The following is a 16,531-nucleotide window of genomic DNA, read 5'->3' on the forward strand; positions in this document are numbered from 1 at the left end:
CCGTTGTGGTCGCTGCTCCACCTACCCAGCCAATCTGGGGAGGGCTGCAAACTTCCAAATGCCTCCTCCAATATTTGTGGAGTCGCCAGCGCTTCTTTTCACCTGACAGTGAGGAGTTTCGCCAGGGGGACGTAGCATGTGGGAGGATCACGCTATTCCCCCCCAGTTCCACCTCCCACCAAACTACATGCCCCGACCGACCAGAGGAGGTGCTAGTGCAGCGACCACGACACATACCCACATCCCATTTGAAGACTCCTGAAGACACGGCTAATTGTGTCTGTATGGACGCCCGACCAAACTGGAGGTAACACAGGGATTCAAACCGGCGATCTCCGTGTTGGTAGGCAACGGAATAGACCGTTACACCACCTGGACGCCCGCCCTTTACAGTTTAACCCTGTCTCCCCGCCCTTCATAAACAGCCTTATAAACATACCAAGGTTTTGCAAATTTCAGAATGTAAGAATTGGACGTCATTCAATTCATGAATGACGTCCCATGAGATTCAGTCTGAATGTAAATGACAGGAAGAAGAATTCAATTCCTTGCAATTAAAAGGAATTCCACTTAGTCACACAATCAAATATATTTTGATGCAAAATATAAGCAATTACATCATTTATTTCAAATTATTCCTGTTTATTTCTTTGTGAGCAATGTTGCTTTTCATGTCAGCCGTATTACTCAACAATCAACAACTTTTGTCATGTCATTTATTCCACTCCACAGATGATTGTTCAACTTTTTTACATTTAATTGTCAAAAGATCTTCAAAAATTACATGACCCCATTTTGAAGACTTTTGGGTAAAGTAAATCATTCTGGGAAATGAAGTGTTCTTCAATCATGCTCCATAGAATGAAAGTTAAAAGGAATTCAGTATAATGACTTGTTATATCCATGGTGTTTTAGATATTTGTTGTTTGAAGAAATTTGTTGAGCGAATCTAATGCTTGAAAAGCATTCGCAAGTTGTTTTTACAACATGTACAAATCTTATTTAGACAAGAGGTCTTATAGCTAGAAGCTATTCGTAAAGTATGTATATGAATTTCTTTGACTTTCATTGAATTTCAATTCTATTTCCTTTAATTCGAACTTAAATTGAAATTCTATACCTTGTTTGTCACCTCAGTTCAAATTCTAATTCAAATTCAAGAATTGAACTGAAATTTAAGGGGCATGCTCAATTTAATTCTGAATGGTGCATGAGCACAACCCTTCTGCATTCTTCTGTTGTCTTTTTTTTTCATAGCTTTGCTACACCTCTGTCTGATGAGTCTGTTTGCCATGTATCTCCAGGTGATGTGTTGGGTGTAAATGTGACCAGTCTAACACAGCTGGTGAGAGGCAAGATGGGCGGAGAGGCCCTGCTGTCTGTCAGCTACTCCAGCAGCAGCTCAGACCAGCCTGTCATCAAGTGGCAGCTGAAGAGAGACAGAGAAAAGCCCATCACCGTGGTGCAGTCCGTAGGAACCAGCATCATAGGCAACCTGAGGCCCGAGTACCGCAACCGGGCACTGGTGTTTGAGAATGGCTCACTGCTACTCCACAACCTGCAGCTGGCAGATGAAGGGGCGTACGAAGTGGAGATCTCCATCACTGATGATACCTTCACCGGAGAGCACTATATTGAACTCAGTGTGGATGGTAGACCAAGCAGCTAATTACTGAGACGGGCTAGTTTTCCAAGCACAGTTAGACACAGAAAAGCCATTTTTATTCAAAACGAGATTTCCAAACTGAACAGGCTACTAAATATGCATTTATATAAATAAATCAGCAGTGTAAAAGTTTCGTGTTAAAATAATGTAGTTTTGTTGTTAATTAATGCAACTCAAGTTAAAATAAGATTTCAAGCTAGAGAGCATTTCAAAATCAGTCTTCACTAAGACAGGGAATAAGGATAACAGTTATAATTATAGGACTACATTACATAGTTTGGAAAAGAAAAATTTTACATTTCAATCTTTCAGCCTCTTTATAGGTCATGTTTGTGTGCTGTCCTTCACAGTTCCTGTGTCCAAACCTTATGTCCAGATGATGGCCTCCTCCGTCCTGGAGTACAGCGAGTATTTTCACCTTCATTGTTCTCATGACAATGGCACCAAGCCCATCTATAGTTGGCTAAAGGGAGGCAAGGTGTTGGCCAACGACTCACGAATGCTGTTGTCACATGACCAAAAGGTATTGACCATCTCACGGGTGCTGATGTCAGATGACGACATCTACTGCTGCACGGTGGAGAACCCCATCAGCAACATGAAGAGCATACCCGTCAAACTCACTGTCTACAGTAGGTGGTGCTATGTAATCATATAGCATAATATTGTGAAAACGCATTTGGTTGTGATGAATGTGTCTGAGCTCATTGTGAACACAGGCATAAACCTTCAGTGGCTGGTTCTTCCAAAGCATTCATTACCTGGTGCAAAACTATAGAATGAGAATCAGAAGGAGTTTCTTTTGGCCAAGTATGTGTAAGCCTACACTTACAAGGGATTTGACTCTGGTTCCTCTGTTGCTCTCTGTGTACTTACACAGAATAGAAATACAGCTAAAATAAAGACATCAGGGTAAACAAACATTTAACTACTGTGTACAGATATAGATATATATAAATAGTATATTATAAAAAGGAAAAAAATAACAATGGCGTTGTTACAAGAAGACAATAGTGCAATGGTGCAGAGTGCTAAGATGCTGGAATAAATCTGTTAACAGGTCACTTTATATACATGAGGTAGGTGGACATGCCTTCATAGGAAGGTATGCATGCCTGCCCAACAATGTTGTTTACAACCAGACCAAATCCAGGCTGGAGGTTAAAGGGGTTGATTAGATAGATAGATAGATAGATAGATAGATAGATAGATAGATAGATAGATAGACAGATAGATAGATAGATAGATAGATAGATAGATAGATAGATAGATAGATAGATAGATAGATAGATAGATAGATAGATAGATAGATAGATAGATAGATAGATAGATAGATAGATAGATAGATAGATAGATAGATAGATAGATAGATAGATAGATAGATAGATAGATAGATAGATAGATAGATAGATAGATAGATAGATAGATAGATAGATAGATAGATAGATAGATAGATAGATAGATAGATAGATAGATAGATAGATAGATAGATAGATAGATAGATAGATAGATAGATAGATAGATAGATAGATAGATAGATAGATAGATAGTAGAAGTATGGTGCAGACTAACCATTTGGTGATCTATTCACCCCATAAAAATCACAATTTACACATACAAACAAAACATGGGATGGCTGTGGAGCATGTGTGTCTTCCACCTGCAGCCGAGACAGAGTGGGAAAACAGGCAGTTTATATACTCCGCTACAAATAAGCCTTAATTACTGCTGCCACAACAGGGATGTTTCTATTTTACAAAATGGCTATTTAACTATGTAACATTACTCCATGTTTTAAATATACAATAAATATTTATTACAACACCAAACATAATTAATTAATTTACATCAATACAGTATAAACCTGGCGGCATGGTGGCACAGTGGTTAGCGTGGTCGCCTCACAGCAAGAAGGTCCTGGGTTCGAGCCCCGGGGTAGTCCAACCTTGGGGGTCATCCCAGATCGTCCTATGTGTGGAGTTTGCATGTTCTCCCCGTGTCTGCGTGGGTTTCCTCCTGGTGCTCCGGTTTCCTCCCACAGTCCAAAGACATGTAGGTCAGGTGAACTGGCCGTACTAAATTGTCCCTAGGTATGTGTGTGTGTGTGTGTGTGTGTGTGTGTGTGTGTGTGTGTGTGTGTGTGTGATGGCCTGGCAGCCTGTCCAGGGTGTCTCCCCGCCTGCCACCCAATGACTGCTGGAATAGGCTCCAACATCCCCGTGACCCTGAGAGCAGGATAAGCAGTTTAGATAATGGATGGATGGATGGATGGACAGAAAAACCTAAAACCACAACTTAACACCTAAAAACCCACATACAATTCCTCCCACGCTATCTCATCCTGTAGTCCCTCCTGGAACCATTACATATGTGTTCGGACACCTGAGGACATGTTTGCCCGAACACACTGGGGAGGACACAAGGAAAGACAGGCAGGTTGCACTTTAACCTTGTACTTACACAATTGCACTTCTGTTGCACCCACAATAAACTTCACAGAGATCACATTTTCGTTACACTCTTTAACCGAATGGTGATCAGTTAATTTCAGGTCGGTAACGCCAAACTCGTTGTTTCACAGGCAGCTAAACACGGAGTAGCTGCTGCGGTGTCTGGAAGACAGACATGCAAAACCCTACAGTGTTCAATAAATACTCAAATAATTGACATCTCATGTGAGAATGTCTGCTTGTTAATTTGTAAATCTATATTTAGAGGGAGAGATAGAGAGAGAGAGAGAGATAGCATTCAGTCTAATGTACGGATGGGGGCAGGATAAAGAAGGCAGGTGGAGTGGATCCTTTGTTTCAGTGGAGCTCAGTAATCCTCAGTTTGTTATTGCTGGACTGTGACATCGAGCATGAAGACGGGCCAACAGGACTATCCTTCTAACACCTCTTGTATTCCCTCAGCATGCTCAGCAACACGGTCAGAAACTCCAAGTCTCAAAACAACTGCCCTAAACATGCTACTTCACAACACCCTGTTGATGCCAACACAATGAACCGACTTGGCATAGGGTACAAAATCATCAAACGTTTCTTAAGCGTCCTGCAGCATCATATATCGCTTTGAGGTGTCTTTAACACACTTTATATGCTGGCTCTTCTCCCTTTTAACATATTTGTGTTGCGCATGGAAGACGTCCTCAAAGCAGCGCATCTGTGTCCTTGAAGCCGCACTTTGTGTTTTGATCTTCTGCTGGGTATCCTCATGGAGAAGACAGGGAAAGCGTTGGAAGAGGTTGTACTTATGTAATACTGAAGAGTTGTTTGAAGCAGACGTAACGTGTATGTGGTGGACCAAGGTCCAGAGAGCTCATGTTCCCCAAGTGACAGATATTTAATGAGCTTGTGAGAAAGCAGCTGCATTTTTCCTGCTGGTTTTGAGAAGCTTGTACTTCTCCAGTTTTCCAAGTTTTCGCTCTCTCGCTCTCTCTCGCTCTCTCTCTCTCTCTCTCTCTCTCTCTCTCTCTCTCTCTCTCTCTCTCTCTCTCTCTCTCTCTCTCTCTCTCTCTCTCACTCTTGTGGGAAGAAGCAGCTTTACTACAGCCGTGTGAAGGTACTCAACCTTCCCTCTCTGGCTGAGGTCAAGGAGTCGAGGTGGACTGAGGTTTTTGCTTCAGACTGTACCCCCAAAGGCAGGTGGAGGGTCCTGTATAAGCCTCCTGTTGAGAAACGGGTGGCTGACCTCCAGTGGAGGATCATACATGGAGCAATAGCTATGAACAGACACAGAGCTCACCTGGATCCAAGCACTGGGGGAGGGATGTCCTTTCTGCACACAAAAAGAAATGTTAGAACATTTAGTGGTCTCTTGCCCTAGATTGGCTTATTTAGGGTACTGCAGGAATGGGTGGGATGTGGTGCAGGGCATGAACAGTTTGGTGGCGGCTCGTCTGAGGATAGAGCCCGCTTTCTACACCCTGACTAGTAATCTGGACTTTTTCAGGGCTCTGTTGGGGTTAAGACAGGCTTTATGTTCACTAAGTGAAGATGGGTCACTTAATCTTAATTTTTAATTTATTATGGTCGTGTGTGTGTGTGTGTGTGTGTGTGTGTGTGTGTGTGTGTGTGTGTGTGTGTGTGTGTGTGTGTGTGTGTGTGTGTGTGTAATTTGACTGAGCCACAGTAATGATGCCTGAGATTTTGTATTTTTAGCTTACCAGTTTAATGTTGACATGATGGGAATGGAGGATTTTTATACTGTGATGTAAATAAAAGTTATTTTAAAAGTCAGTCTCTCTCTCTCTCTCTCTCTCTCTCTCTCTCTCTCTCTCTCTCTCTCTCTCTCTGTGGTTTAGGAAGAAGCTCGCTATACATCATCCTGTCCACTGGGGGCATATTCCTCCTCATCACCCTGGTGACTGTGTGTGCCTGCTGGAAACCTTCCAAGTAAAAGCAGATCAATCTCTTTCTATTCACTCTTTTATATGTCTCTCCTTCTCTTGCTTATTCTCTCCTCCTCTGGCTTTGATATTGCGCAGCACATGGAAGAATGTCAGTAAGCTATGCCATTCCACGCTCCCACTACCTTCTGATGTGCATTCTCTGTCACATTAACAGAAATGTATCGCACAACAGTGTTGTGTCATTTTTAACAGCCACCGGTTTGGAACATGATTGCTGTTTTGTTTGTTTTTTGGTTTTTTTGTTAACAAGTGTTTGCTTGTCTCCTGTAGAATGAAGCATCAGTCTGTCCCCCAAGGGCCTCCTGTCTACATGGACCAAAGTGAAAATGGCCATGATGGTAGGAAATATAAACGGCGTTAGTAGTCTAATGAGCTATGTTGTATAAAACTTGAATAGTTTGCAGTATCTATTCAGCTTTTGTGAACATCATATGCACTTCAGGAAACATTTAAAGTAATCACTTCTCAACTTACATACTTGTCAGTAGAATATTAACCAGTACATACTCAAAAAAATGTCTTAATTTGCAGTTGATGTTGTACCTAAACCAACCACACTTGGTCGCAGAAGTCCCATGCCTCTCTATGTTCTCAATGAAGATGTAAGTGATTCAGTTGCAAAAGTTTAATTTGCCATCTATCAATGCTACTTTGGCAAGTCCCAGAAATGCAAAATGTCTTATGTCTCAGTTATGAGCATAAATTTCAGAGATATGCTTCTTGATCCAGACAGAGCTGTCTTGGATGTTAACGTGTTGACCGGCTTCCTGTTCCAGGAAACTCTGGAGCGTTTGGAAGAATGTTCAGGTAATGCCGTCAACCAATCAGAGACGGGGAGCTTTGCAACCTACATCCCCTCCCATCCTCTATCCTCCAAGACATCTGACAGACCCATTTGGTCTGCCCCACGCATTTACCACCGTAGTCCACTGCCCTCTCCTCTGGCACACCCACTTCCTCAGCGGCCCCCATGCCCTCCCCTGCGCCCTGTCCATTCCCCTACCCACTCTCCTGGCTCGTCTCCTCATGTCTTCAGCCCTGTGAAAAAGTTACGTCCCACTGCAGCAATCCCGACCAGCCAACGGCCGGGCGAAGCAGCGGAAAGTCCAGAGACATGTGACCAGACTGACTCTCCCTCTCCAACAATGCCCCGAGCCAATGTTTCCCAGTATTCCTAGACAGCATGGTGTTATTCTCATGCCTATTCTATATGAAGAAATACTCGTGTAGAGCGGGCTGGTCTTTTTGTTTTATTCTGTTACGTTCTGGCATGAATGTGTTGGATTTGAGCCGTCTGCAGTAGATAGAAGTTGTTTGACCTGGCTTTCAGATAGATAGCCAAGGGCCAACTCTCACAATAACTCTGTCTTCATACACCATCGTTGGTCATTACAGTAGCATATCCATGTGCATTACTTCTGTTGTGAAAAATAATGTCTTTCATTTTCAACAGTATCTTCACCATCTGTGTATGTCATACTCATACAGTGAACAACCCCAGGCCCTGTATTATATATTTTGCTCTCCGATAGTTACTTAAGAACATTTGATATCATAAGTGCCTGTACATATGTAAATGAATATGATTTCTTTTGTTTGTTCGATATTGTTTGGTTTTTTGGGGGGGGGGTTTGGGGGGGGGTTATAATTAATCAGTTTTTGTTCTTTTTTTCTTAACAAGTCAGTCGAGTATATTTCTATTGCATGTTAGGGCATTGTACAGCCTCAAACCCAAGTAATAAACAAGGGGGGAAAAAACATATTTTGGTATGTCATTAATTTGTGTCATTTATTCTTACAACCCTCATATTGCCTTATCGTCATCATTAGGACCATTGTCATCATGTTTCTGTGGTTGTAGCAGTGATAGAAATAGTAGTGGTATTGCTGTATTTAACAACAGCAGTAGTAGAGGCTATTCCTGCTCAGTCCATTAGATGTCCTCCATACATTCCCTTTAATATGTCTGCCTGCAGCTTCTGACGAGTATCGATTAGAAGGAAGACTACTGGGCTTTTACGTTATCGTTAGGTCATCTGTGTGAAATATTCTTTAGTGTCTTCCACAGGAAAACAGCCTTTTCCTTTTTTTAAGAGTCAGAACTTTTTCCTTGCAGTTTTTCTATACTGTTCTTCGGCATAGGACAGCTCATGTGTATGACTCAGCCAGCCACAAGGGAGCAGGTTGACTGATGACAAAGTGGATCTAACACTGATTTTACTCAGGACCAATTAGATGGTTGATAAGTAACAAGCTGTCCTCAAATACAAATACACATAATTTGCTCAAAATATCACTAAAACAGCAGCACTATTCAATTTTGGTGGGGGGGGGGGGGGGCTGAGATCGAATGCGGTGCGTCCAAGATTTATGACTATAATCTTAATTTAATCTTAAAAGTAAATGTAATGTATATAATATAATCACACGCCCTTTTAGTCATGCAAATGCGAATCGCAATGATGGAAATCACTCGTTGTCTACGGACAAATTGTCTTTCTATAGCTGAAACAACAAAATGAGATCATACAAGTGTTCATGTTCTCTTTACCATTTTTTTTTTTATCATTTGATCAACTGAAGCATATACATTTATAATCATTAATGTCTTTTCACACATTTTGAGACCAAAAGGAAAACAGGTGCAATTCTTTCATCCGCACAAAAAACGAAGGCAGAAAGCACTGAATGAAGAGGTGAGATAAAAGGATGCTCTGAATTGTCTCCAATTTTGAGCTCGTGAGAAAGTGCTCGTGTGCACACGTACCCGCCACACAAACACACACACACACACACACACACACACACGCGCGCGCGCGCGCGCAAACCCTGTTGCTAGGCCCATCATTATTATCAGTATAATGTGTTCCTTTCAGACCTCCAGCTGGACATCTTTTATCATGAAAATACACGTGATTTCACTTAATGCTTTTATCCTGAAATTTACCCCTAGTTACTGGGGGTGTCATGAACACACTTGCATTTCACACTTACATAAGTCATCAGATCAACCTGTTTTGACCTAAGATTTATTCTATTTTTTTGTTTTTTTTGTTTTATTCTTTGTCCTATTTAAGAACTGATTCAGTCCCTGGCACACAGACTGCATACACATTCAACTGAATTGTTTTTCCATGCATGCACATGCAATTACAATTAAGCGCACCTTCCTGTTTAAACCACAACATTTTAATACAACTTGTAGAATTTACCAAAGCATATTTTTTCCACAATTAAAGAAAGTGGACCAGTTTTATCAGGCAAATTTGCTTTGGAAAATTGCTTTGTTCTAAGTTCATCTCTCCTTTTTTGTGATAGCTGTGGTGTTGGTCCCATCTTTTCAAACCACCCAGCTAGGTCGACAAAAAGAGGCATCAGACCTCAGACAGTCATCAGTCTCTGGGGACTGAGATCACAAACATGTGCTTGTTTACGTGTGTGTATGTGCATGCAGGTGCATGTCGGTGTGTCTGCACCACCCTGGAATTGAGCGTGCATGTTCATGTGGGTGTGTGGAGTCAGTATCCTATCAGCTGAATAGAAATAAGCAGGATGCTCTCCATCACTACCTCTAATTAATTACCTCTTCTTCCTGCCTGGTGACGCTTTTAAGCTGATGTGCTTGTTCACACCAGCCTGTTGATGGGGAAATGGTTGCACAAGCTGGTGACTGCATTTTCAAGTTCTCATCTAGCCTGCATTTACTCACTGTAGTACCAGATTTTTTTTTTTTTTTTGCAGAGGCCAGGACCAATTCTCCTTTTCACACCATTCTCTGTAAACTCTAGAGGTTGTAGTGCGTGAAAATCCCAGGAGGTCAGCTGATGCTGGAAGCGTCACATAAGGCATCAATAATCATTCTGCAGTCAAAGACACTTAGATCACACATCTTCATGGTACTAATGTTGAGTCAAAAAACAAATGAACCTCTTCAAAATGTCTGCATGCTTTACAAATTCAATTGCAGCCACACAATTCACTGTTTGGCTATTTGCAATAACACACAGGTGTACCTACTAAAATACCCACTTAATTTATGTGTATATATATATATATACACACACACACACACACACACACACATTCTTTTTTTAAATGTCTAATATTTTCCCATTTAGCAGATGCTTTTATCCAATGTCATTTATAAGTGCATCAGCAAGTGGGTGTTGCAGCTGAAATCCATGATTTTCCACGATCTGTTCCTCACTTCTGATAGGAAGAACTACAAACAAGGTGTAGCAGGCATTCTGTGCCGGCAGCTCAGCAGTAAACAGTTACCAAACTTGCAAAAATGGCATCCTCATATCTAAGCTAACACAGGAAATAATGTAATGTATTACAAACTATATATGAAAGCTATTCTACTGTATTATTGGCTGTCGAATTGGCAGATGACGTGTCCAACAGAAGCATTGACACATCATCATCATGTTTCTGTCTTTTTCTGAGTGAGTAGGAACATGTTTGCCGCTGCACCAGAGTTCATCCTACCCAGTCACAAAATTATGGAGCGTGTGTCCAACCATGGTAAAGAGGCCAGTTACAATTATGCAACCTGACTCCATGGTCCAAATGGAGAAAATAACAATTTATTAATGGAGAAAAATCCTGGATTTCAGCTTTCATATACAGGCATTCTAGAACACTAAATAATAACCATATCATTGCCAAGAGTGCATATCATATCAAATGTGATTAGTTTCAGTGTGCAACAGATGGATCATCCAATGACACAAGTAACAGAGTATTCCAAAGTAACTAGACAAAGCTACAAATCAGTATCACAGTCATGATTTCAGTAGATTCTCCTCTGGTTCCCAGGTATTGTCTGCATCTGTAAATCCTTTCCACTTCAGAAAGAACTCTACTTTTCCATTGACAATACGTTGGTCAAGCACTTTCTCCACAACAAATTCTTCAGGCTCCTCTTGTACCTCCTTCTTTCCCTTAGAATTCTGCTCCTTGCCCATATTGTCCTGCAGGTAGGACTGCTGGCAGTGCTGTACCAGCTGGTGGAAGGTGAGTGTGCGGAGGTGGGCATGGATGTGGGCGGGGTTAAGCCTCTGCGGGGCATCCACGATAATCTCCTACAGGACAAATGAGCTGAGGATGCCTTTAGCTGCTCCAACACAGAACTGGTAGACATGGTTCACTCCCAGTCTTGCACCCAACCCCAGTACCCACTTGACGTCCTCAGTGTAGGGAGCAGAACCAAGGAAACAAGAGGAGATATCAGAAGATCAACTTCTCACAATTGATGCCTGGAGATAGTCTTAATACGAAACATCGGGATACCAGGAAAGCATAAGTTGGCAGACTGTTGGGGTTCCATGCCCTATGTAGTGGAGAGACAAATGCCAAATTTGCTAGTTTTCCAGTTGAAATCCGAAAATTGACATGAACCTGTAAAGATTCTCAATCGAAACCACATACTTCTGCTGGGACAGGGAGAACATGTCGGGCCGGCATCTGATGTTGAGTCTACCTCGTGTAGACTTACGTGTAGGTTACTGGTCTGGGAGAAAAAAAAATCAAAATGAGCATCCCTGGTTTAGACCTGGATGTGGTATGGAATACAATGGCTGATCAAGAAGTGATGTTGGATAGTAGAGAGGGGATAGAATCCAACGAGTATGAAGGTGACTCAAAGCCTGCTCAGCAAATAGTGGATACAGAATCACAGCAAGAGCCACAAACTGATACAACTGAGCTCAGGAGAACTCAGTGTCAATTCCACCATCAAACCTGTGGTGAGATGTATAAACGGATAGGAAGCTCTGTAAATGTTTGAATACTAACCATTAGGGCTGGGTGTTGGCAAGGGCCTCGCGATACGATATGTATCATGACACATGGGTCACAATACGATTGTATCACGATACACTGTGATACGAAACATTGAGCTACATTGCAATACTCTACATAATGTACTGAAAGTGTACATATATAGCTGAAAATACAACGGGCTGTGTACCACCTGGGTAGTGTAATATGTATATCACATTATATTTTGATAACTCAACGGACAAATTGAGTCAAACCTTTTAATTCAAAATTTCTATTCCACTTTATTAGAATGGTATCTCTGCATTGCGCAGTGCACACTGTTTCATTGAACACACTTAACTGAAATGTAGATGCCATAATATCATATGAAAATAAAGTGTGCATATCAAGTATTCTTAGTGTGTCCCCAAACACATTGAGCTGAAATGTAGATGTCATATCATATGAAAGTAAAGTGTGCGTATTAAGTATTCCTGTGTCACAGAAAACACTGAACTCAACTGCAATGTTTAAATGTTTATTTGTGAAGGAACAATGTACATTAACCAACATTCGAAACAAATGTAATGTTGATGCCATAACAATAAATAAGGTGCATATTAAGTATTCTTATAAACAAAACTCATGAAATTGAATCAGTCAGTATGCTGTAAATAAAGTGTAAACATTAACATACTGTAGTCCAAATCAAAAGCTATTTGCAAGTGTCTGCTATATATTAACTCTTAAATGGTTACATTTTAAGTATTAAGTGTTTTGACCATCTGGCCTATCTTTAGCGGAGTAACTTTAGGCCTGTCTGAGGTGAACACCGAACACTGAGGCTTCCTCACCTCACCCGAGAGGAGGGCTGCACAGATAGTTGGCTGCTGCTCCAGAAATCGCTCCAGCTTACACATTCTCCATAAGCACTGCTCCGTCCGGTAACAACGTCAGTCATCAGTCTGTGTTTGGGCAGCTGTAGCAGTTTTTGTTTTTGTCGCTGTACATTGTGGCTGTAGAGCTGCGTCTGAAAAAGCTGGTTATGCGTCTCACTCTTCCCAGCAAGCATGTGAGTAGTGCCAACTCTCGCGAGACAAATATGCAACTGCAGCTTCAAAAACAAGCCCAAAACAAGCCCAATACCGCTATAGCCTGTCATGGCCTTAACAGCATATATTAAACTGAAACAATTTAGAGTTTGAAAAACAAAAATAGAATTTATTTTACCAACTCATCCAACAGCAACAAAGTATGCCTACATAAGGAAGGCAGGCATTAATTAAACCCAAATCAAATTCTGACATGCCTATTTGTTTGGCAAATCAGAACATTTAAACACAACATTCACATTCAGAATAAATACAGAATACAGGCCCATTTGATATAAACAAACCAATGTGTGTGTGTGTGTGTGCGTGTGCGTGCCTGCCTTTTTCTGTGTGCTGTTTATTTTGCTAAAACTCATCAAACGCCAACAAAATAGGCCTATATATGGCAGGCACTAATTCAATTCAAATGTTGCAAATGCCAGTTTTCTGCATTGCCAAATACTAATCAAAACATTTTAACAAAATATTTACAGCAAAGTTATGGCAAACATACACATATAGGCTTATCTGATATGAACAAACCAGTGTGTGTATTTGTACAGAATATTCTTGCATGGTGTTTGCTATGGTGTGGATGTGTGCACATAGCCTACTGAATCAACCAATTCGCCCAAGTGATCAATTGAACTAATTGCTGTATGGCAAGCTACATAGGTAGCAAGCTGAAGCTCAGCTGTTTGACTTTTGGTGGAGGGCTTTGCCACAGTAAATCCAACGTCTGTCAAACGTGCTGGGGAAAAATAGCTTAGCATTCCTCGTATGCTTGTCAGTGTTAGCATGTTGCAGGAGGTCTGCATGGTGAGCATGAATCTCTGCTTTACAGTACCTACATAAAGCCTTACTTTCATCACCGACCACAGGACGTATCCAGTCTTTAAGTTCTTTGTGCTTCTCCCAGTCCTTGTTATATTTTTTCCATACTTGGATTACTTTGTTGTCATAATGGAAATAGGTCATTGGAGTTTGTGGGAGAGCCAATTGCACTGCACTGATTGTATGCGTCCACGTCGAACGTTCACAGAACCAACTGCGTACTGTGTAGCCTCGATGCGTAGGCTCTGCGAAGGTTCGCACGCAGAAGCCATGCTGTAAGCAGATAGTGTCAATCAATGCAGCTGGTGAAAATATATTCTGAATGTAAAAACCAAGTCGCTTATTATTTTTACAATCAAGCAACCATAGTTTTAAAAACAAGCTGTTACGTGTTGTTATTTGATGGTGCCCTTACTCATTGTATTACGGTCCATTCGGATGTGACGTCGCCACTTTCTCAGTGTGCGACAGTGTTTGTTGTAAGTGTGTGTTGTAAGAGTCGGTAGTAGAGAGCCAAGACCTGCTGTATTTGCCTGAATAAATATGCCTAACGTTAAAGGCTAAAGAGAAAACAGTCAAGCTTTGCTTATCCTCCATACGCACGAAGAAGATTGCGCACCCCAGCTCAACAGGTTATGGGCCCAGGCAGAGTTGGGCACATGCTAGCATTCCGGAAGAAGTTTTAACGCGAACTATTACACGGAACTTCTACAGGCTATGCGGACCAGCTCGGAGACAAGTGAGCATTTATATCAGTTTCTTAATCTGTGTTTATATTCTCGGAAGAAGTTTTACGCGACGTAATGCGTTAGCCAATTAAGCTAACAAGCTAGCTTAGCAAAGAAAAAGTATAGCAAGCTAGTAGGCCACGGTAAAATAAGCGCGTTAGCAACATGGCAAGCAGAGCAACAGGAGTCTTGGCACCGCAGCTTTTGTTCGACGGATCCGAAGGTAAGTATGACCTTTGGGAAACAAGATTCCTAGGCTGCTTACATACTCTGAAGCTAAAAGAGACTGTTTTACGTGAGCCCACCGGCGCTAGCGAAGAACAGTTAGCTGAGTTAGGAGGAAGAATGCTGATCGCTATGCTGAGCTATTAAGACTGATAGATGATAAAACTATATCGCTGATAAGACATGAAGCCGCTGATGACGGCAGGAAGGCTCTGAGAATACTGAAAGAACATTATTCCGGAAAAAGCAAGCCGCGGATAATACATTTATACACGTCGTTGACCAAGCTACGTATGGCGGACAACGACAGTGTTACCGACTACATAATAAGGGCGGAGAACCTCATTACGGCTCTGAGAGATGCAGGCGAGACCGTGAGTGATGGACTGATCGTAGCAATGATACTAGACGGGCTACCAGACTCGTTTAAGCCGCTAGCCGTGCTCATAACACAAAATGAAGATAACGTTACGTTCGCACACTTTAAAAGAAGACTACGGGTCTATGAAGAGGCAGAGAAAATGAACACGGCAAGATCTACGGATAATGTGAAGAAGACATGTGCAAGGCCGAGGCCCCACCAAGACGCACGCTAGCAACAGAAAAGATGAAGATGCCATCGTGACGTGTTACAAGTGTGGAATAAAAGGGCACAAGGCAAGAAAATCTTATCGAAAAGTGTGGTGCAGTTACTGCAAAAATATTACACACCAAGAATCCCTGTGCAAGAAAAGGGGGAACAAGATTGTGTCAGAAAAGTTGTGGAGGAACAAAATAGCGACCAAGACCATCTCTTCAAGGCCAAGCACACAAAGAACGAGAGACCACCAGACAACGTGAAGATGAAAGGCATCATGGTGGATGCAGGAGCAACATCCCACATCGTGAACGACATCGGAAAGTTTAAAAGCTTCAACAACTCATTCCAGCCTCAGACCCATTCAGTGGACTTAGCCGATGGCACCAAGTGCAGTGGAATAGCACAACGAAGAGGAACGGTGATGATATTTTTACCAGACAGCACCAGACGACAGCACAGAGCACAGCTACGGGATACACTGTATATGCCTTTATACACACATGACATCTTTTCGGTGGCAAGAGCAACAAACGAAGGGGCGACAATCACTTTCAAGAAAGGGGACAGTCGCATGGTTACCAGGGACGGTAGTAGGTTTGACATCCACGAGAGTTGAAATTTGTATTACTTGCCAACTGTTGAGGAGAGTGTTGACCAATATAAAGGGTGTAACGACATGCAATTTGGCATGAAATTTTGGGTCATTGTAACTACGAAGATGTACAAATGTTACAAGGTGTAGTGAAAGGCATGGAGATAAAAGGAAGTGCAGTCAGACCAGATCAGTAATGTGAAGTGTTTACACAGGGCAAATTCACCCAGACGAGAAATAGGGAGCCAGACAGAAAGGCTAAGAAACCCTTAGAACTAGTCCACACTGACTTAGCCGGTCCCATGCCAACACCGAGCATAGAAGGGTACAGATATGCACAGTCTTTTACAGACGACTACTCAGGTACCGTGTTGGTGTATTTTCTAAGGTCCAAGAGTGATACAGTGCAAGCCACAGAAAGGTTCTTAGCAGACATAGCACCTTACGGAGAAGTCAAGTGTATCTGTTCAGATAACGGCACTGAGTTTACAAGCCGAGACTTCCAGGCACTGTTAACCAAGAATAGAATTAGACACGAGACGTCTGCACCCTATTCACCCCACCAAAATGGCACAGCAGAGAGAGGTTGGCGAACTCCCTATGATATGAGCAGATGCTTACTGATAGAAAGCGAGTTA

The 16,531-nt window shown here is 41.9% G+C and overlaps 1 protein-coding gene across 1 annotated transcript in view; it reads left to right on the forward strand.

Annotated features, from left to right (window-relative positions):
- Positions 1-7,255, forward strand: part of hepacama (hepatic and glial cell adhesion molecule a) — a 10,183-nt gene extending 2,928 nt beyond the window's left edge. The window contains exons 2-7 of the mRNA XM_056282830.1: positions 1,305-1,652; positions 2,017-2,298; positions 5,970-6,060; positions 6,348-6,415; positions 6,609-6,679; positions 6,854-7,255. Coding sequence (XP_056138805.1) covers positions 1,305-1,652; positions 2,017-2,298; positions 5,970-6,060; positions 6,348-6,415; positions 6,609-6,679; positions 6,854-7,255 — 1,262 coding nt within the window. The remainder of the gene's footprint in view (positions 1-1,304; positions 1,653-2,016; positions 2,299-5,969; positions 6,061-6,347; positions 6,416-6,608; positions 6,680-6,853) is intronic.
- The last annotated feature ends 9,276 nt before the right edge of the window (positions 7,256-16,531 follow it).

This window comes from Lampris incognitus, chromosome 7 (genome assembly GCF_029633865.1).
Source record: "Lampris incognitus isolate fLamInc1 chromosome 7, fLamInc1.hap2, whole genome shotgun sequence".
In the NCBI taxonomy this organism is placed as follows: Eukaryota; Metazoa; Chordata; class Actinopteri; order Lampriformes; family Lampridae; genus Lampris; species Lampris incognitus.